This window comes from Sparus aurata, chromosome 7 (assembly GCF_900880675.1).
Source record: "Sparus aurata chromosome 7, fSpaAur1.1, whole genome shotgun sequence".
NCBI lineage: Eukaryota > Metazoa > Chordata > Actinopteri > Spariformes > Sparidae > Sparus > Sparus aurata.
In genome coordinates this window covers 11,556,990-11,579,826 of record NC_044193.1, presented here as the reverse complement: position 1 = coordinate 11,579,826, position 22,837 = coordinate 11,556,990, and the positions used below count along the sequence as shown (strand labels likewise).

At 42.1% G+C, this 22,837-nt stretch overlaps 1 protein-coding gene across 7 annotated transcripts; it reads left to right on the top strand.

The window, feature by feature from the left end:
* Positions 1 to 3,455: 3,455 nt before the first annotated feature.
* On the top strand, positions 3,456 to 22,584 carry LOC115585747 (sodium- and chloride-dependent GABA transporter 1-like). 7 transcript variants are annotated; one of them, XM_030424363.1, is made up of 16 exons: positions 3,456 to 3,563; positions 5,872 to 5,980; positions 14,563 to 14,954; positions 15,283 to 15,414; positions 15,595 to 15,695; positions 15,850 to 15,959; positions 16,189 to 16,321; positions 17,031 to 17,165; positions 17,269 to 17,372; positions 17,994 to 18,118; positions 18,279 to 18,391; positions 19,086 to 19,217; positions 19,404 to 19,506; positions 19,831 to 19,931; positions 20,096 to 20,263; positions 20,359 to 20,820. In XM_030424363.1, exons 3-16 carry the CDS (start codon positions 14,723 to 14,725, stop codon positions 20,818 to 20,820), a joined length of 2,151 nt encoding a protein of 716 aa, XP_030280223.1. In that variant the 5' UTR covers positions 3,456 to 3,563; positions 5,872 to 5,980; positions 14,563 to 14,722. The 7 variants fall into 7 exon arrangements, with proteins under 7 accessions (XP_030280223.1, XP_030280224.1, XP_030280219.1 ...); XM_030424364.1 differs by lacking the exon at positions 5,872 to 5,980; XM_030424359.1 differs by lacking the exons at positions 3,456 to 3,563; positions 5,872 to 5,980 and adding an exon at positions 12,808 to 13,438.
* The last annotated feature ends 253 nt before the right edge of the window (positions 22,585 to 22,837 follow it).

Sequence of the window (22,837 nt, the reverse complement as noted above, 5' to 3'; positions counted from 1 at the left end):
TTATCATGTAGGCAATCTACTAGTTGTAGCCACTGAACACTGAACCATTTAAAACTGATTAGCTGCTTCTTACCACCCGAACACTGTTCTTGCATTGTTGCATGCAATTCATTTCTGGTTTTATATATAATTCATTATTGGCCTGGTGGAATTTCACAGGAACGTGGACAATTTCATTAGCTGTACATCTAGTCAAAATCACTCATTTCCTGCAAAGACCATCCGCCGGCCTCTACTGTCCCCGATTCAGTTCACAAATCATTGCTAATTTGCTCCTGAGTTTGTCACATCATTATTGGTTTGTTTAGTTAAGATTTTATTTTTTCATCTACAAACAACAATACACACATTTTGAAGCAATATGGCATCATAGTTCAACTTTACTTGTACGATGAGATAAAGCTGCTGTCAGCGTCGTCGTTGTTTTAGCTAACTTCCTGTCCGTTCCGCGGTTAGCAATCCACTAACCTCCTTTCTACGACAACACATGACCATGGAGCGGTAGTCGCCAGATGCAGCAGCAAAGAGGAGGATCTCTGCTCTCCGCAGGTTTACAAGCAGACAGGACCGCCTCTTTATGGAGTTCTCTGTCCTGATTGGATAAAGTGGGCAGGGATACCAGCATATTTATTTTTTTCTTTTACTGCATGTTTGGAGGGAGGAGAGATATGGGTTACAGACCAAACACTCTATAATAGCGATTACTGCTGGGTTGTAGAGCTATTTAAAACTTGTTTTAGGAAAAGTATGTGACTAACAGCAGCTTTAACTGTATTCTCAGTTTCAGTCACAGCCTTATCGTCATGGCTGGATTACTGAATGGGACTCCTGGGTGCAGGCTCAGGGACCTAGAGGCTCAGTCAGCACTTGGGAAGAGCATCATGTACTGGGAGAGACATATCTTGTTGGAAGGTAATGGATCTCAGTGAAAAATTTTTCTGAATTTGCAGTATAAACCAAGTCATCCAAATAAAAAGAAAACCGCATCATCACTGGCGTTATCAACACATCTTCTTACTCTGACAGCCTGCAGTGATGTTGGAGGAGCAGTGCAACGTCAGTGACTTCAACAATCAAAATTAAAAAACATCAAAATACTGGACTGTCACTGTCAAATCATCAATAACAATGCAGCATTCGCTAGCTAGCTAGCTAGCTAGTTGGCAGCTACCAAGTCATCAGCGGCTGGTAACGACTGACTGGTGCTTGTTATAAAGAAAAGGACTTCTTATAACGTTCGGTTTGAAGTTTGCCTCTGAAAATATCTCGTTTGGAGCCATGTAGCCGTGAGGCTTCACACTTCCCAACTATCCTAGGGAGAATTTAGGCACCCTACCCCTGGACGTGAATGCACAAAATGGAGACCTACAGGCTAAGTGGTCGGGGCAGAGGGGTGTATTGAGATTGGGCCATGGAGTACCTCAGGGCTTTGTTCTTGGCCTTCTTCCCTTCCTCCAGAATATACTCCCCTGCTGATATCAGACGGTCTGACTTTGTAGGTGAATCTATTAAGGCTAGTATTATTATTCAATGTTTGTCCTGCCAACAAGAACACTATGAAGTTTCTGAAAACCAGTGCACCTCCTCGACCCTCTGTTTGTTTGATGCACCACAAACACATGAGCTTCCAAGCTGTGTGCCTCTCTCTCTCGCTCTCTTTCTCTCTCAACCTATTTTCTCCTCCTTGTCCTGTTTTTCGATTCAGTCCCTCTCTGCACTGGACTCATCGGCCATCCTGCACCTTTTGTTTCCCAGCTGGTTGTTGGTGCCTCTTTCCAGGTGTTTTGGATGTGGATCTTTTTCCCACCGGAAGATTCATCCGCACCTCCTGTCTCTCCCTCCCTCCCTCTGTGTGTGTGTTTGTTCCCTGCCTCCAGTCTAAGTAAATGGCTTTGCCAAGTGCATGTGCTTTCACACAGATGTATTTTGTATAAATATTCTGTTGTGGATATGCTGTGGCAGGTTGTTGGTAGCTTTGGAAATCATTTAGACAGCCTCTCTCTAACTCCACAGCAAAGTATTGAAATATAGTGCTCAGGATTATATGTTCAGGAATGGCAGATATGGTAAGTTAGCTCACCACTTTTGGTCCAGACTGAAACATCTCATCAACTAGAGAATGGATTGCCAAGAAATGTTTGTATTATTCACTGTCCTCAGAGGATGGACCTTAAATGGAATTTATTCACCTAAAGCACCCAGCAGGTCAACGTTCTCACTTCCTCTGTGCAGTACCTCAACATCTACCAGATGGATTGCTGTGAAATGTTGTAAAGAAATGAATGTTTTCTACATAACGAATCCTAATGAATTTGGTTATGCACTGTTTTTTCCTTTAGCTTCACCACGAGGCTCTTATTTGTCAATTTTCGTGAAACATCTCAACAACTATTTCATGAATTCCCATGAAATTTAAATGCAATAACAGCTTTTTTTTATACTTCGGTTTATGACCAAATATGGGCGCAAAGAAGGACATTCCCATGAGCCTCTGCTTTATCTTCTGTAGAGTGCTACTTAGCAAACATTAGCATTTGTCATCAAGGCAAATATACATGCTACTCATGTAGAGTGTTGGTCACTGTCACATATAAAGTGTCATACAATCTTGAAATTGCCCTTACAGGCAATAGTCAGCATGGCTTCATGACAGATGACACATACACAGCTGGTAAAACAAATTGTAACAAATGCTCATAAATGCTACAGAATGGTGATGTGAACATACATCCTCTATGTATGCGGGGGCGGCGCGAGCAAATGCCTTGAGCGTTTCCTAAAAAAGGATATTTCTCAATCTTAAAGCAACATTACATAACTTTTTTTTTACCTTAAAAAAACTGCTTCCAAATCCTTTTAAAGGTACAATGTCTTGTAACAGAGTGAATGGCTCCTCTGTCTCAGCCAATCTGCCGCCCTACAACTATGTTCCTGCAGTATGTACCTTCAGTGAGAGGGTAGAATCACAGTGTTACACACGTTTACCTCAACATACAAGTTTTCAACAAGTAACATTGTTATGGTGTCATGAGGTTTGTTTGAAGTCAGTTGTTAAAGACCTGGGATTTGTAGTTACAACAGTGGTGTTGCACTCAGAAATTGTGGGGGATGCCAAATAGCACAAAATGCCAATTACCATATAGTGTTGCTTTAAATTGGCATTAGACCAATTTTTTGCTTTACCTCTAATGGCTGTAGAAAACTTGAAACCATCCACGTATGGAATGGATCCCTATAAACCTCAATTTCATTATGCTATTCTGACCCACGACTGGTTTCTATTTTTCCCTTAAAATAAAGGATTTACAGCACATAGCATTGCACAGTCAAAACAAGAATTGCCATTGTTCCCTTGTTGCTATCCGATCCAACAACTGGAATAACTGTGGAGACTGTGCACTGCAAAAAGACAAAGAACACCGCTGATGGAGGAGGCAAAGGAGGCAAACAGAGAGAGAGAGTGTTAGAAACCCAAGTAAAACAAGGATGGGTGTTCATTCGATGGAAAGCGCCGGTATTGTGTCAAGGCCTGTTCCTCTGCTGGCATTCTTTCTTCTAGATCAGTAAGTACCAAAACCTGCCTTTATCAACACAACCAACTGATATACTATGCATTTTCAAAGCACTTAAAATCAGGATTTCAAGGTCAAACTGGGATTCTAACAGTTGAATTTTGCTTTTGACGGTAGCCAAACCATTAGCAGTAGCTATGTTGCTAACACTTATAGATAAAAGTAATACCCCGGGGAAACACAAGGAGGAATTAGTTTTATAAAGGTGCTAGGGACCCTCATCTTTCCTTACAGCTTCCAAACGCTGAATTGATCAAATAAAAAAAAAAGGCATATTGTATGTTTGTGTCTGGGGGAAAGCTTGTGCTGGCATGAAAGTTTTCCTGCAGCTGCGAAAAAAGAGAGAAAAAAAAATCTGTGTTTTTGAAAAATGTTTTATTTGGCCAAACATGTTGGACCAGATGTTATTTCCTCCGCTGTGACAGAATCCAAACGGCGTGTCTCAACAGCAAATGAGCTTGGTCCTAACACACGCTCATAAATGTTAAAATAGTGTTGATTGTTGCGCTGCTAGATGTGAATTTGTAAGAACAAATGACTTATGAATAATTTATCAAGGGAATTATTTATTTATTTCAGAGTTCACAATTTGCCGATGTATTGCAAAAATGGCAATTAAATCCGGGGAAGTGACTCAACAGAAAAAATATTACTTTCCAGATACATTACTTTTTGTTTTTTTTATCATAATTGACCTATTTCCAGTCCAACACATCCCAAAGTCTTATAGTAGATTTATTTGATGAAAGCGAGGGTTTTTATCGCCAGATGAACAAAATGATCCCAAAACCGCCCCCCCCCAAAACCCCAAATCGTTTATTTCAGCCTCTTGACACTTTTTGAGACTACATTGGACTCCAACATAAGGATTTACTGCTTTTCTGTTCCACATCAGAGTTGAATCCTTGACAAAAAAAGCAGTTTAAATGACTCTGGGCTGTGGTGACTTGTAATTTGTTTTTGTTTTTTTACTTTGTGTAGATAAGGTGATTGATCGAAAAATAATCAAATAATAATGCAGTAGTAAGGTATTTAAGGGCAGAGGAACACGTAATTAAACACATGATGGCACTGCTCAACAGGCAATGTGCATCAGCTTTGGGACACAAACTCACCCAGGCAGGTAATTAATGTCTCGGGCACGCTTTTGGGCATTTTCTTGAGAAGATGTGAGATGACAGCGACAGGCCAAATAAGTGTGGGTGTGATTTAGTCGCTCTCCTGGTTTATTTCAAAAGGCTGAAACATCTCGAGATTCACGCAGCACATGCTTCATTTTTCACTCGCCTGATTAGATCGTGTTTACCTGTGGGCTCTGTTCTCCATCTGATGCCGGCTTATCTCAGGCTATCAGTGTTAGCGCTGACCAGGCTGATGGCGCTGGTGATTAGAACCATCTTTTTCATGCAATTAGCAATTACCGAAGCTCTTCTCCAAGATGTTGAGGGGGTTGAAGAAGTGGTTTTCGGGATGGATTAAAGCTGACGTCAATGGCAAAATGCAAATTTGCTTCTCCGAGCTTTATGTAAAAGCTCTGAATTGGGAGCTTAGCCGGGGAATTTTGTCCACATGCTCTAACCCATTCTTGTCAGTGCTGGAAGGATTGCGTGGTCTCACTGATGGGTTGGACGACCAGCTCCCTCAGCTTTGAAGCTGATAAACCTTTTAAAACCATGACAAATATTCTCCTGCAATTTTGCCAGAGGAAAGGCAAAGAAATGAAATAGGTAGCAGGCGCAGGAATATGAAAATTTGCTCCATCCACTTCAAACTCCCCACCATACAGAGAAGAAGTTTTTCTTTTGAAGGCTGAAGTGCTTACTCTTGCAAACCTTTGAGCTCATACTACAGTGAACTGTCTCTTCTAGAGCTGTCTTCTAGATCTTAAAAGACAGTAACCTAATGCTCGTGCATCAATATGGCAGCTAATAATGTCACAGCGTGGAGACACGTGGCGTGCAGCGAAACGGTGATCATCAGGAAGCATTTAACCGCGCAACCTCCATGTCAGTGGCAGACATGGCTGGATGGCACAAGTTAGGCAGCAAGGGTGAGACATCCAGTCAGTTTCCATAGTGATGTGGTTGAATGGAGGGGATTAGCAGGGGCAGTGTGGTGGGAAAGGATTGCAGGCTTCTGTCAAAGCTTGCTTTGAAAGACCTCCATGTCGTGGCTCCATCCTATTTGGTGATGCTGATGATGGACCCTTCGTCTCCCTTCACTCCCCACTCTTTCCCTGATGCAAGCATGTTTTATGTGCTCTGACACTGCTGTCCCCTTTTGTGCACTGGTCTCTCAGGTGTACAGTCTTTGATGTGCCAGTTGTTCACAGTAATGTGCGACCCTCGTGCAAACCCTCCTGCCAGATCCAAAGCGAAAACCTTCAGAATGAACTTGTTGCTTTTGAGGTAAGACGTTAGAATAAGGTTCGCAAAAATGTGAGTAGTTACTTAGTATGGAATTAATCAGGATGGACTGGAAAATAGTAGCTAATGCTGAGTTACTAGAGAACAGACCGGGAGATAATATATTAATTAATCTATATTATAATGTAATGACTAGGTAATAAATATCTGTCAATTAACATACTGACGACTTCACAAGTTGTTCCTGATTAATTCTGAGCTAGCTGCTGAGTGGAATAAACTAGTAACTACTCATCAGCTACTAATTACTTAATCATTAGTTATCTAATTATCTTTCTTTTTGCACCTTCAAGAGACGTAAACATTAAACTCACCAGTAACCAAGTGGACTCATTAATTATCAATTACTTAAGAGGGCACAAAAATAACAAATGATTAAGTTATCCTTAATTACAACGTCTTCTTGGTAACTACTCAGTATTATGTTTGTACTTTACTTGAAGGTGCACAAAAAGAGTAACTTATGATTAAGTAATAAGAAGTTAAGGTGTAGCTACTCAGCTTATTTAACTCAACTGCTGGTTCAGAGTTAATCAGGAACAACTCATGAAGAAAGACACAAAAGAGTAACTAATAATTCTCTAATTAGTTAACTAATGAGTCATCACTAGTGTGTGCCACTAAGCAGCTGGTACACAACTTATATTTATGAACTAATCATTACCCAGTGATTCATTAATACTGGATCTCTTCATCTGGTATCCAGGACCTTATCATTATCGACCAGTTTTTGAATCACAGCTATTCAAGATATTACGTATTAACCTATTAACGATTCATTAATTATCAAGTAACTACTCACATTTTTGTGTACTGTGTTGAACAGTTCATCCACAACTTTTCTGTCATCCAAGTTTTACTCTACACCACTACAACATGTAGAGGTTTTTTTTCTCAGTGCACACTTAAAACCTCCTGATTGTAATGCACGGATTAGTTTGCATTTAAATCTGCAGGATGTGAAGTTAAACATGCTATTTTTGACAGCTCATAGACAGCAATTTTAGGAATGTAATCCGCATCACTAAAGCTAATGATTATGTCAAGTCAGCCTCAGTCAGTGAACATGGTCCCCTTCAGACAGCACTCAGTAATATGGTAATTAATCAACTTCTCCCCCAAATGATCAGCATTGTGATTATTGTGTGTTGTCATTCATTTTTAATCAAATTGCTTTAATCCTATTATTTTTTATTTTCTATTTTTCACTCTTGCAGCCCTGGTTGTCTTGAGGACTGGAAGGTCATAACAAGCAAAGAATTAATTGGAGCTGAAATGCAAACCCTTAATTGCAAGATGAGCCGTTAAACAAAGACAAAACCAGAGACAATTAAATTCTAGTTACTATCCGAGACTGTCCTTTTGATATGATAAGATTCATTTAATCAATTTGCTAAAGCATTTTATTAACATGCATTGAGGTGGATTAAAAACATATTCAGTTTATCTCAAATATCTGTTAAATCAAGCAGGCATAGGCACTGAACCATTCAAACTGATGGCCTTTTATCTTGTTCTATTATCTAAGGACAAGATTTAAATCCACACTTAAGTAGCGTCATCACTGACCATCACTTCAACGCAATATCTATATTACAAAAAAGTTATATATTCCTCATAAGAAAATATAAAGAAGATACCATTGGAGACAAAGAATTGCAGTATCATTACTGAGATTCAGTATCAAACCTGGAGCTGACCTCAGTGAAAATGGGATTTATTTGCAGGAATCTGAGGTTTTTCCAACATGTGAACTGAGCAGTCTGCCATATATCCAACACAAGATATGTGTGATGTGAATGATACTGATTAAAAAAATTGAGACCAAATAAAACATCAGAAAAATTGGGTTGTTAAAGGGTAAACAGGAAAGAAAGTCGTCACCTGAGATTGAAGGTTAAGGTGATGAATTAAGGTATATTTTATATTCATTAGACTGAACACTCGCCTTCATTTTCCAGCTCAGTATACCAGACAAAAGTGAACCTCTAGTAAACTCTGTGTTACAATTTCTAAGAATTGATGTTATGTTGGATAAACAATTCATTTGGTGAAGTATTCTGAACATGAAATTTAAGCGTAATGCGCGAAAATGTTTCCGTTTCTATGAATGATTCTATGCATTCCTGCGCCAACCCGACATATCTTACATACTGAATATATTTTGGAGAGGCAAGAGGGTTTAAAAATAGGAATTGGTTGAAATTTAACCAAATCTCAGCATTATTTCCAAAATATTTTTTCAAAAGATTGTTGTGGTCAATACACAAAGAAAGGTCAGTGTCAGTCAGCTTTGACTTAAAAACCTGTATTCCTTGGCTATTAGTATGTTGTTGCATTTATTTATCACAATAGGCCTTGGAAATGGTGTTAAAGCGTTTGCTCATTTTGAGAATCAATCCTAACAGATTATCTCTGTAAATGAGTTTGTCAGCGATGGAGCCAGCATGTCCAATCTGTCACGTAACCTTTTTCAATATTGATAATATTGTTTTTAGCAGTCGTTAGAGCTGTTTTTGCTCGAGTACAACCATAAGCACGGTGCTGGGATAATTCATTTCAAAGGCCTCTTAATCCCTTACATGCATTTTTATGTTGGGCACAGATTTTTTCCAGCGTCGCCTCGACGTGCTTTTTAACCATCAGAAGCCTAATCTGCACCATTAATGGACTTTTTGTAGAAGTTAATTAACCATTTTCAATGATAGCAGCAGAGCAATCCCAGTAGAGCGCCATATACGGAGGGAGAGACGGAGACCGATTATGCTGTTGCCTAGCAACACATGTACAAAATTTGAAGCGATTTAGTGCCCCCATACTGGTTATCATGGAGGTCATATGTTTACTAAATCCACACCGTGTGCTGGCTGTCACACAGGGCTGTCAGCAGATCAGCACAGGTACCCGTCCCCATACTGCTTGTTGCACGCCAACGTGTTGATGGCAAACATGTTAAAGCTGCACCCAGGCTGGATGTTAAAAAACCACGGCTGCCTAATTCCCTGGATTTGTGGAAACGGCATTTTTCCTTTGACTGAGTGGCAAATGCTACATCAGAATCCCAACAGAGGAGAGAAGCAAGTCTTTTGCAGCAGTGGGGTTTAACTTCTTTGCATAGTTGATCCCTTCAGGAAGGTAAAATCAGGAAAAAAAAAAAAAAAGAAAACACCACAGAGGAGATGAACAGAGCATGCTCCACAAATTTGGTAGATGATTCACTCACCAATTCCTGAAATATCACTGGCCGGCCCACCTCACCGATTCCTACAGCCCACAATACTTCACTACGCATGTAAATAGTATCTGGCAAAAGCTGTTTGTTATTTTTTTTTTTTTTAAAACTGTCCTCTCAGCTTGTTTCGCCTGTTTGTAAATTGTGTGTGTGTGTGTGCGTGCGTGAGAGAGAGAGTGAAAGAGAAAAGGAGGCATACAAAGAGACAGAGAGAGAGAGAGAGAGAGGTAGGGAGGGAGGAAAAGAGAGGCGAGACAGAGCTGCTGAGGCACTCACTTCACAGCAATTTAGGTCATGCTAAACAAATGCTATACTAAAGAAGCACAGACAAATAAGAGCATCAAGCCTTGAAGTGATTTCAGCGTCTACACGCCGCCAAGATGACAACGTGGCGTGAGCTGTGTGCATGCAGGGAAACGTCACAAGTGTCTCTGAGCAGCACGTGCAGGTGTGAGGTAATATTTCATCAATCATCCCTGAGAGGGAAGAACAAATTATACCGAGGGTTCGTACAGAAATATCGAGCTGTTATCCGGTTATGTCTTAATTCCCCAGTGAAATACATGTGTGCCAGTCCCTCTGTCATCAGGACACAAGTGGTGCACACACACACACACACACACACACAGCGGTGCACCCTCTCAGTGCTCGCAAGTCAAGAAAAATGTACAGCAGCAATCATGGTTAGAGGCTGATGAAAACAAAGAGCAGACAGCAACAGAGAAGAGGCTGCACATCCAGGCTTCTCTTCGTGGGATTGACCTAATGAGACATATTTATATATTAAAGAACCCTGCTGAAGGCTCACTTGCTGTCAAAACAAGGGTTTGGTTAAATATTTAGTGTTGATTTGTTTTGTCTTTGAATTGTGCTTTTTTCGGATTTCGATGCTACGCAGCTGCCGCATTCATCCAGAGGAAAAAAAATAGGATCCTTTTCCACCGTGTCATCGTGTGTTTATGTGTAGCATTGCTGCACACACACACACACAACGCTGATGCGCCACACGTGAAGAAAAATCAGCCGCTCTCACCGTCAGCAGTCACCGGCTCCACTTGCATGTTTGCACTAAAAAATAAAAAGGGATGTGTACATAATTCCGGCAAGAGGAGAAAAACAAGCCTGCGACAATATGAATAAAATATGTGAATTGCTTATGATTAGCATACTAATGACTAATCATCATGCTAATTAGTTCATTTTGTGGCCTCAAATTGCAGCCTGGTGTTGAGGAGTATGAGTTGCGTGGAAATGCATTGTGAAAGCCGAGAGATTGCTCAGAGAATTGCACAGAGATTATCGTCGGCAGTTTAGAACAGTCATCTCAAGGTATGGCTGTTAGGGAGCAGGGACGTCAGGGGAGAGAAAATGGAGGGCAGATCAACACAGAGGCCTGTTACGAGGCACGCAGAGACGTTTGTTTGGAAAATGTGACTTTCAATTTTGTTTTATTCTAACATGTTCTTGACAATTTACTTGAGCTTGAGTAAATAAACACATTCCGAGAGCTGGACTTATTTAATATTTCATCAGAGTTTGTCACAATATCGAACTTTCAGGACACAATCAAACCGATTCACGATACCAATATTATCGCGATACCCGTAGAAATTTTTTGGGGAAAAAATGCTAGCGATCAAATCTGTCTTTCACTTTGTTTACTGTGTGATTTTGTGTCTTTTTTGGCAATTAACCTCAAAACACGAGTGTAGGGAGGTGGAGAAAGAGTCCACAACTAAAAACAAAAGTGCACGGAAATTGACAACTACTAGCAACTCCTCAGTCACCAGAGAGATATGAATTCATAAACAAAAGATCTTCGCTGGATTATTCACACGATATTATCACATGCGTATTATTTACCAGATATCTATATTCCATTTTTTAATATCGCGGTTATCGCGACACCACTGATCTCACCTATGATTTCATATTTTGTGCTTTTATTTGGATTATTCTGATTTGCATATCAACCAAACCTTTTTTCAAAAAAAGCATTCAATTTAACTTTAAGTCAAATTCCTCAACATATTTATGGGAATAATACATTAAAGATGCATATGTAAATCTATGGTTTGACATCTGACACAATAATCACGATGGACAGGGAATCTCCACCTCACTGACAATAAAGATGATTTTTTCCCCCCGCCAGTGGGCCAGTAAAGAAAGCTGACCCAGGACTCTATCTCAGCCACATACTCTAAAAGCCATTATAAGGAAAAAGGCACGAGTGATCCCAGCCTAATGGAGCACGTACGGCATTCACGAGGAGCCAAAATACGAGACTTCCAGCTGAAATTAGGAGAGCGGCGGGGGCTGCCGGTGAAAAGGGCATGAATAGAGAAAAAAAAAATCCCCGAGCAGCGGGGTGAGGAGGTCAGCTGGCTGTGCGCACATGTCACCAGCCCTACCGGACACGCCCGTGCGCTCCATCGGCAGGTGTATAAATATGTGTCATGTTTCACACCCCGTGTCCGCGGGGACGGCAGCCCAGATGGGATTTTAAATGCTGCATTTAATGTGGTATCATTTAGTAGGTTAGTTCACCCCTCATTGGTTCGCCATCTGGTGCCCTCACTCTCTCTCACACACAGCCCGCGATAGTGAAGAATCCACACTGTAAGTCTACACGCTGCCAGATGAGCGTTTCCACAAGTTTACACTACAGTCAGGAGTGTGCGCTCCCCTGACGACCCCGGTGACATTTTAAAGAGAAAAGGAGGAGCAGAGGGAGGAGGGTGGGGAGGGAAAGGAGTCGAGACACGTGGAGTTTGAAAACAAGACGAACTCCAAAGCTTATCAGTGAAGTTAGAGGGGGAAAAAAAGACAGCGAGGAGCCGACCAACGGAGGAGGAAGACACAAAGAAACTTAATATTCCAGTAAATCAAACAAGTGGGCCTGTGTATGAGCGCTGTGGATCACTTACCGTCGCGCGTCAAACAGACGAAGTGCTCCCTTAAAGAAATGTTTGCGTCTTGATTCCACTTTCCGGATTGGTTTCTTAAGAAGAGAGAAAAAAAGAGGGGGGAAAAAAGAATAAAAGAAAAAAAAATCCGCGACTGGATCCAGTCCTCGCTGATTTGCTGCCCATGTGAACGTTTTCTGTTGTTGTTGCTGCTGTTGTCTTTCCCCCTCGGTGCTTTTCATTCTTTCATTTTTCTTCCTCTTCTTCTTCCTCTTCTTCTTTTTTTTTAAACCATGAAGCTTATGGTCCACGAGTTTTTATTCCACGCACATCATCATCATCATCATCCCCCTTCATTTGAGGAAGACGTCGGGGCTTTGGACGATTACAAGGCAGAGTTAGACAACCAGCCAATGTTCCCTCCCTTTATTGACGGGCTCCCTTTATCACAATTTGCCAGATTTGCCAGACAGCCGCTGACTGGCCTCACCTTCCCCAACAACACGCGCGGTGTTTTTTTTTTTTTTGGGGGGGGGGGGGGACCCTGATAACGCCGCTTATATTACCTTCCATATGTTTCCATTTTGCACCTCGACCATACATTTTATAACTTGGGGGGGGGGGTCACATTTGGTGTTGCTGGGCGCACAGGGATGTATTTTTTTTTTTTTTTTTGAATCCTCAAAGTGTTTGTTGGGAGAATAAATCTGAAATATGACAGTGGGATGGTGCGGAAAACTTGGCTGGGATGTGATGGCCAAAACAATATGAATGCATCAGTAATGGTGTTTAGTAAAGATGGATGGGTGGAATTGGTGATATTTGAAATGAAACAAACGCTGTAAGTGCGATGTCAGTGCAGCCTATAGATGAGGATGAAGAAGAAGAAGATGAAGAGGAGGAAGAGCAGGAGGAGGGGGGGAAGAGGGGGGGCGACTTTGAGATGACATTGAGGCTGTGTGGATGGGAGTTGAGTCTCTGGTTGTTGATGTTAGACAGTCGCACAAGGCGAAGCGGCTGCTGCCCGTGTTGATTCAGCCTCCTCCTCCTCCTCCTCCTCCTCTTCCTCCTCTTCTTCCTCCTCCTGGTCTTCAGCACTGCTCCCCGCTGGACAGCTCCTGCTTGGACACCTCTAACGCTGCATGGTCCCTTTAAGTCTTTTAATGGAAGTAAAATCTATTTATGTTACAAGAAATATTGGGAGTTTACAACTTCGCCCACGGGAGGAATCTACGGATACCTCGTTTCGAGATTTGTGGCAGGCAGCGTATCCTCGGCGGCACAGACCACAGAACCATTGTGAGTAAAACTGGCTGCTTGATTTTTTTCTTCTTCTTCTTCTTCTTTGCGTCTGCCTGTCTGTGCGCGTTTGAACCCTCATACGAACGAGCCTGGTGCATGGTTTCGGTTCTGTCGTCTTTGCAGCTGATGGTGAGTGCGATTAAACCCTGAATGAGCCTGTCAATATGTTGCTGAGGGTCAATGTAATGACTGCATGATGCGCCGACATGCTATAGCCAATTAAATGCAGAATTGATCGCGGTTTGCTTGTCTTATTGGATGGTGCAAATGTCGAGACGCATTCTCGTGCGTGTATCGACGCGTTTGGTTCCCAATTAATCGGACAGAACGGGGTGGCCGTTTGTGCAGCCTGATGCGTAAAGCTTTTACGCATTGGAGATCCCTTTGTCTCCACTGTGCGTTTTGTGTTCCAGTTTGTTGGAGACCTCTCTGAATCCCCGCTGCTCGCTTCTCTGTGTGTGGATAACTGTTGGGAGAATCTGCAGGTGGTAATTGGTGGACTTGATTATGCTTAATTCTCATAGGCTATCTGCTATCGCTGCGGCGCGTCTTGCCGCTCGAAGTGCATGTTTTGGATCCTTTCATTTGTCTTAAAGTTTGTCTATTTTTTCCCCCCCTCGTTGATGTTAGTATTACCGAATTTTCTTTCCCTTTTGGGGTTATTTCATGGCAGACTTTGTTTAGGCTATCATGTGTGCTGATCTGCTCTTGGCTGCTGTGGATTTGCGCGCAATCTGTCGTGTGTGTTTTAGTTATGGGAGCAAGTCCAACATGACTTTGCCATCGATGTTTGTTTATTTATTTATTTATTTTTGGTGTTCGTTGAGTGTGGTATGAATGAAATTGTTTTGTTTTTTTGTCAGGGAGCCAAATGTTCGTGAGATGCTTTAATCAACGTTTTGACTGCATATTCCCATTTATCACAGTGTGTGTTTGGATTTAATTGATATTGATTTTACTGCACCTGCTGACGAGTGAATGCATGCAGTGCATACATTTTCTTCATATGTTATCACATTTTCAGCACCTCCTGAAAGAAAAAAAATATATTTTTTTTTTAAAAAAACATCGACCAAAAAAAAAAAAAAAAAAAAAAAAAATTGCTCTATTCACGATTCCAGGTTAACGGCGACTGACGGAGCCGTGTGTGCACAGGCTTTCATCTCCAGCAGACAATTTGGTCCAAAGGTTAGGTCTGAATAAACCGCGAAGCTGCTGTCTACGTGGACTGGTGCTGAAGCCTCCCGTCCGACTGCCAGGACCTTTGCCAAACCCAGAGACATGGCGACGAACGGCACCAAAACGGATGGACAAGTGACAGAACTGAACGAGGTGGCCACTAACAATGACAAGCCCAAGTCGCTGGACGTGAAGCCCGAGAAGCTGAAAAAGGATTTGCCTGACAGGGAAACATGGGGGGGCAAATTTGACTTCCTCCTGTCGTGTGTGGGTTATGCAATTGGACTGGGGAACGTGTGGAGATTTCCCTATCTCTGTGGAAAGAACGGTGGAGGTAAACACTCTTTTCTCACTGCTAAATTTAAGCAAAAGAAAAAAAAAAGAAAAAGAAAAAAAAAAACTGCACGAACGACCAGTCGGCTCCACGGTGCACATAGTCGAGCTTATCTAATTGGCCGTGTCGACTGACATGACAGAGAGTAGAATGAGAACATCAGCCACATTTGCAAACCCTAATTAATTGACGTTGTGTTGCTGTGTGGATTCTGAAGTAATGCGTCAGTGCAGTTTGAGCCAAAGATTGGTCTTTATTTTATTTTTTTTTCCTTTTCCTTCATTTTCTTTTTCAAATGTATGACTTGATGTACTTTTTGTCCACCCAGGAGCCTTCTTGATCCCCTATTTTTTGACTCTCATATTTGCTGGAGTCCCCTTGTTTCTACTGGAATGCTCCCTCGGTCAGTACACCTCAATTGGAGGGCTTGGTGTGTGGAAGCTGGCTCCTATGTTTAAAGGTACATACCTCACTGCAACTTCAATACTTCCTATACCAAGGCCTGTGTGAAATGAGTGTTCGTAGAAATGATCATCAGGATTTATGGAGGCCGCATAACACACATGTCCAATTTTTTGTTGATTTATTTTTATTTATATATTTTTTTTACTACGCTGCCTAATTCATGTCTGTGTGATAGGTGTGGGCCTTGCAGCAGCCGTCCTGTCCTTCTGGCTTAACATTTACTACATTGTAATCATATCTTGGGCCATTTACTACCTGTACAACTCCTTCACCACTGTAAGTATCAACCCCCAGCGCAGGGTCACGGTTGTTTCATTCAGTTCACGAGGATTTGTAGCCTTTGACAACATTTTTATTTTTATTTTTTTAAAAGAGGGTGAGAAGAGAAAAAGAAAAAGAAAAAAATGCAGTAAATTGTGTTGTTTTGCAGGACCTTCCGTGGAGCACGTGTAACAATGACTGGAACACAGAGAAATGTTACACAAACCACTCCATTGCAGATACCACCAATCTCACCAGCTCGGTGTTGGAGTTCTGGGAGTAAGCTATTGACCGCTTTTTTCTCTCGCTTTTCAGAGCTTTTAAAAAGTATCCTGCATGCATCCCCGAGATCCACGAAAAAGACAGCCTCCTCTGCTGCATGATTATTTGCCTGTGTGTGTGTGTGTGTGTGTGTGTGTGTGTGCGTGCGTGCGTGCGTGCGTGCGTGCGTGCGTGTATTTGTCTGTGTGTGTATAATAGTCTTGTCGTCGCTCGCTCTGACTTACAGGCGCAACATGCATAACATGACCGATGGCTTGGAAAAACCAGGCCAGATTCGAGTGCCACTGGCGATAACGCTGGCCATCGCGTGGGTCCTCGTGTACTTCTGCATCTGGAAAGGGGTTAGCTGGACGGGAAAGGTAAGACGTTTGCCAGATTTGGGGGGTATCCAAGACCTCCTGTGCGACACCGATTCCCAATCAGGAGCGGTGTGCGACAGCGAATGCATTATTCATCCGTCTAATATCACCTCATCAATCATTCAGATTGCAGTCGGCATTGTCCAGATTTGAGAAGTAAGAGAGGAGACATCAAACACTCATGCTCACTAATCCCACTCTGCCTCATGGTGGCTCCTCTAATTCCAATCCTCCTGACACAGTGTCTACACTGACTGTGGATTCATGATAGGAGGAGCAACAAACAGCCATACGCTACAATCTGGTTTTGTCCTCTCCCTCCCTTGCGGTGCCACATTTCGGAAAAAAAAAAAAAGTCTGGTGCGTCACGTGACCATGGCAAATAAAATTTGTTTTGCTCACAAAATCCCCCCCCACCCCCGCCCCTCCCACCCCACAGCACTCACAAATCGCTTGCACAGTGTCATGACTGCACGTAGACACTCGCAGTGAAAAAGCTGCAGTGATTTTCTTCTGCTGAATATTTGGTCTCTTTGGTTTTTGTTGGGAAATGAATCTAGAAAAACCATTACGAGCCTCGTAAGAATGTCTGAATAGTGGGCGAATTCCAGATTTACACATTTTGTATGCATCATAAATTTACTGGAGATGCAACCGGGTTCATCCATCCTGCTGGTAACTGCCTCTCATTTTCCCTCTTTTTTTTTAGGTCGTTTACTTCTCCGCTACGTACCCCTACATCATGCTGTTCATTCTCTTCATCCGCGGGGTGACTCTACCTGGAGCTAGAGAGGGAATTTTGTTCTACATCACCCCTAACTTTGAAAAACTCAAAGAGTCGGAGGTAATGGCACATTATCCCGTGATTCATACGTACTTCCTGCACGCCTGAGTGAGCAGAGTTTCGGCCTCACGCAGCTAAATGCTTGTGTTTCCTTTTTTTCCAGGTATGGCTGGACGCAGCCACCCAGATCTTTTTCTCCTATGGATTAGGACTGGGGTCACTTATAGCTCTGGGCAGCTATAACCCTTTCAATAATAATGTTTACAGGTAAGACCAGTGGGAAAAAAATCCTGATTAGAGGTAATATGAATTTCAGAGATGAGAGAAAACTGTAAAAATGGCAATTCAATTTCTGCTATGTTGCTGCACATTCACCCACATTAAAGACCTCGGTCAAGGATACTTGGTAAGAGCCATTAAAGGGTCTTGATAATGTGAGTTGCTGGCATGAATATAATAACAAGCATAAAGAGGAGGCTGTTTCTTACAGTCGGTGTGCGAGGAAGAAAAAAAACCAACTATGATTGCAAACCCTGAGTGTTTTCTGCAGCAGCCTCATAGTTCTGGGTCACATAAACAATCAGTTACATAAAAAATAGGTGCCTTCATACTGCGCCCTTGTTTCAAATTGCGTCCATCTTTTATTACATTTTTTATTATTTGTCAGGAGCGTTTTTAAATTAAATCTATTCACGTCCGTCACGAACGATGAGAATAGTGTTTTTTGGGGGTTTTTTTGCCAAACGTGTACGATGAAAAAGGAATTAATAGCAGTGATTCATTCTCTCAGCCCGCTCGTTCAGATCTCAGTGTTTTCCCCGTCGTGAAGAAAAACAAAGTCAACTTAAATCTTTGACAACAGGACTATTTTATGTTTCCTCTCCCCAGAGACTCTATCATCGTGTGCTGCATCAACTCGTGTACCAGCATGTTTGCGGGCTTTGTAATCTTCTCTATTGTCGGCTTCATGGCGAACGTGACAAAGAGACCCATCGCCGACGTAGCAGCTTCAGGTAACCACAGATTGCATAAATGCCCCCATCTGTTTCTCTGCATGAAAAACATGCACGGTCATTGAGACTGACTGCTAAACATTGCTTTTGTCATTCGCCTCCATGCAAATACATGTCTGCAGACCCTGATGAGATATTATTTTCCTATTCTACCATCCAGGTCCTGGCTTAGCTTTTCTGGCCTACCCACAGGCTGTAACCCAGTTGCCTGTGTCTCCTCTCTGGGCCATTCTGTTCTTCTCCATGCTGCTCATGCTGGGGATAGACAGCCAGGTAAGGGGCTTGGAGATGATCTGCTCATGGGCTGACCTAAATATTCAAAATGCAGGTACATATCATGCCGCTCACCCCTGCTCCTCGCATGATAAGCATGCAATTTGCTCCTTGTGGACAGATATAGCTGAGCTCTGACATCAGCTGTCAAGTCTTTTTAATGCAACTTTCTCACCTCCGTGTGCCTGCAGGTTTAGCTGTCTGGGTTTCTTTCTTTTGCACACATTTGGGTTCGAATGAGGCCACAGCGACTGGAGAAAAAAAAAAATGCGTACATGCAGCTATACGCTTGGCTATGAGCAACAGCGCTTCAAAGTTAGAAGAAAAAAAAAACAAACATTCTTTTTAAACTCCATTCTGAATGTCACAGCAACTGAGCCTTTGCATAACAGAGCTATTACCAAAATGGCCTCCAAGAAGTGGATGCTTGGTCATTCAGAAGATTACGTTAGCGTTTTTGTCCCATGCTTTGGTGCACACTGCAATTCTTTGTCATCTCTCATCAGCAGTCAGCCTAACTGCGAAAAAATTCAAACTTCTTTGCAGGAGAATACATTCAGCAAAACATTCACAGAGGCTACCAAAACAAAAAATGAATGAATATTTCTGCCAAATGACAGAAAAGCAGCGGATGCAAATTGTGCAGAAATTTACCTCTCGTGCTTAATGCTGCTTCTGTGATTGTGTCCTTCAGTTCTGCACCGTCGAAGGCTTCATCACCGCTCTGGTGGATGAGTTTCCCCGAGCTCTGAGGGGTAGACGAGAGCTCTTCATCGCGGTCGTCTGTCTGGTGTCCTATGTGATCGGACTTTCAAACATCACACAGGTACGAGCAAGGGCCGATCTCTGATGTTACCACTGACTGTTAATGGTACGAGATTAAACACATGACTAACGGCATTGGAAGATGCAATTAAGAAATAAGTAGAGATTGATGCATCTATTTTAACGGGCAAGAAGCTATTTAAAATTTCTGACTTGGTGCTTTTTATGTCTATTTTTCCGTGACCAGGGCGGAATCTATGTGTTCAAACTGTTTGACTACTACTCTGCCAGCGGAATGTGTCTGCTGTTCTTGGTCTTCTTCGAATGCATCTCCATATCCTGGTGCTACGGTGCGTATCATCAGTATTTCATGCAGGGCAGCACAACACATTTGAAACGATCAGTCAAAATGTGTATTTTTCTTTACAATTTAACAAAAAGAAGAAATGGAAAAATAACACATATTTCAAAAATCGGGGGGTAAATGTGAAGGTTAGAGAAGCATCACACCTGTCCAGAGAATACCTGCGCGGCTTCAGACGCCGTTCAGCCTCAAGGTCAGGAGCACTCGCGTGTTCCACCTCACCGTGCTCATCAACATGCGCGGCAGACCGGCGGCAAATTGAAATAAATTGGATATGAATATTTTGATCATGGATTCATTTGTCTCGCAGGTGTGAACAAGTTCTACGACAACATCCAGGAGATGATTGGCTACAAGCCCTGTATATGGTGGAAGATGTGCTGGGTCGTGTTCACCCCTCTCATTGTCGGCGTGAGTGCTCGGCGCTAATACAACCCTACATCTAAAGTCATGACATAAAAAAATGAAACAATAAATAAAGTCAATATTACCTGCCTGCGGCCGTGTCAGGCTGAGACAGCGCTGCCTCCAGTCAACGGTGTCAGGATGCATAAAATGTCTCTTGTCTCCCACAGGGGGTGTTCCTGTTCAGCGCCGTACAAATGGTTCCTCTCACAATGGGAGACTATGTGTTCCCGGGCTGGGGTCAAGGAGTGGGCTGGCTCATGGCGCTCTCCTCCATGGTTCTCATACCAGGATACATGGTCTACATGTTTCTCGGACTCAAGGGCACTTACAAAGAGGTGAGGAGTCCGTTGGGTTTTACTTGATTTTGTTGTTAGGTTTTTAGTGTAAGATCTATTCTGACTACTTCTCTTGTGTCACTTTTCTGTCGCAGCGGCTTCGGATAATGCTCCAGCCTCCCGCAGTTGTCAGGCGACCTCAGGAGAACGGACCCGAGCAGCAGGCAGAAACCAACACCGCTAACTTATCCAGCCCCGCCAATCCTGCCAATCCAGCCAGCCCCGCCAACCCAGCCCCGGCGAACCTCGCGAGCCCGACCAGTCCGGCTCCCGTCAACTCAACCAGCCCCGTGAGCCCCGCTAACCCGGCCCCTCCGCCAGCAAATCCAACCCCCGCCGCCATTAGCCCGGTGAACCCGGCAACTAGTCCCACCGCTGCCATCACCGTCACCACTACCACCACCACCACCACAGCAGCCAGTCCAGCTAACCCCGCCACCACAACTCTTAGCCCTACCAGCCCTCCACCCAACCCCGTCAGCCCGACGGAGTCCGTTAACCCCCCAAACCCGACAAGCCCGACCCCTAACCTGACCAACGCCGAGGCCAACGTGTAGACAACAAAGAAACCCTCATGGAGCATGTAGACAAAAAGAGAACATTACAAAGGACTTCCAAGATTTTAATTGATTCACCTACCTCCAGGGGCAATATGTGATCAAAATAGATTTTCAAACCATGTTTAATTTTTCTGCATTTGTAAAACCCAAGCCAATGATGTCTTATTGTTGGTTTGCATTCTGAAAAACAATATCAAAGACTGTTAGTGTTCGCAAATACAAACCATAAATCTGAATTAAAAAAAAAAAAAAAAATGTAAACATACTGTGTAATACTGTGAGAAAAGAAAAAAAAACAGAGATATAGATTAGAGATTTGTTGAATATCTTCATGAATCAAGTAAATACCGTGTGAATATAGTAGATGAAGTAGTGAACAAAAATTGACATCATTGACGAGGTGCGAGGGATGGCGTCAGTTTTAATTGTGGATGTTTACTAAACCTCACGCAGTTGTCTCTTTTCCAAACGTTGCACTCTGTGAGGTAAAACTTCGGGGCCACAAGGTCGAAGCGAGGAGCTCTGAGTAAGCACAATGCCAATAAGAAGTTCATGTTTAGGAGCTCTGGAGCAAACCAGTATTTTTTTTTTCTGTGTGTGTGAGAGAGACTGTTATTTTTTTCCTTCCTTTTTTTTCAGTAAAAAAAAAAAAAAGGGAAAACTTTTATGTGATCGAAAAACATTTTTAGAATTATTTTTAGGATGTTTTATACTATATGTGTTGTGATGGAGGACCAAAATCAATAAGGCAGACAAAAGCAAAAACTATGCCATTTTAGTGTTCGGTTGGCAAAAGCACAGGGTACAAAGAAGTACGAGTTAAGAGAGGAAAAAAAAAAGAAGAAGAAGATAAAAAAAAAAAGCACAGGGTTAGAAAAAGTGATTTACAAACATCGACTATCCCTTAATGCTGACAGTCAATCCTGTTTACGTTTTGCATGCTTTCCTCAGGAACATCAGTGACAAATTTCTGACATGTCTCCTGACAAACAAAAAAATAAAAAAGGGAAGAAGAAGAAGTAGAAGAAGAAGCAGAACAGAGACGGCCTTAAGCCAGTACACCAATTTTTCAAAATGAAGCCATTGTCTGTTTACACGACTGGGCAGAAGTACAAAATACAACTTTGTATGTGAGCACAAAAAAAACCTGGACCAACTCTGTGTTAAAGTAAAGTCATTTTCTTTTTCTTTTATGTGTAATGATCAATCATAGTTTGATCAATATGTATTCAGCAATACATATGTAGATGTTTAAAGGCCAGTAAGCAAGTGGTCTGTTTCTCTTTTTTGGTTTATGTTGTCTTTGCTTTACTAGTGAAAAGCACAAAGCTTTAATTTCCCCAGACTCTTGCCATGGCGTGTTAGGACAATGCTAGTTTGCTTTCTACGGCAGCTACTGTGAAAAAAGGCATCTGGTCGAAACAGAAACATGTTTACTTTGAAAAGCAAAACAACTGAGCGAAAATGTGAAATGGCTACAGTTCATGTCCTGTGAATTTTGTATAAAGTTACTCTACCACAGTTTTCTCTGGAACTTTGTTGTAAAACTGTACCGTTGTAAAACATGTAACTGTGAATGTCTGTACTACATTGGAAGTTATTGTCTAAATGTTGAAAAAATGGAGTTGCTGTTTTCTGCAATAATATTTTGATCACAGAAGCTAAAGCACATATCTTACAGAAATATACGAAAGATGACGATGACAATGAAGATTACATGACGACTATATTAAAAAATAGAAACTATGTCTAGTAAAACAATATTGTTTTGTATATTTTTAACTGTCTCGCTGCCTAATGTAAAACATAATATAAACATGATATGTATCTATGGTGTCACATGATAAAGCACGATTGTTATGTTATACAAACCGAAAAAAGACTGAAAAAATAAAGAATTATAGAAAATATAAATACAACATAAGCCTGGCATATGTCCCTTATAGCATGTGTGTTCGGCGCAGCGGGCCCCATGCTTTTCAACGCTGTTACCGGGAAATTAGGTCAACCCCAC

Excerpts from the sequence above, each read along its gene's own strand:
- LOC115585747 (XM_030424366.1), top strand. The coding sequence starts at position 14,723 with ATGGCGACGAACGGCACCAAAACGGATGGACAAGTGACAGAACTGAAC. Across the intron at positions 15,960-16,188 it reads TCGGTGTTGGAGTTCTGGGA|GCGCAACATGCATAACATGA; the intron begins GTAAGCTATTGA and ends TCTGACTTACAG. Across the intron at positions 18,392-19,085 it reads TGCTGGGGATAGACAGCCAG|TTCTGCACCGTCGAAGGCTT; the intron begins GTAAGGGGCTTG and ends TGTGTCCTTCAG.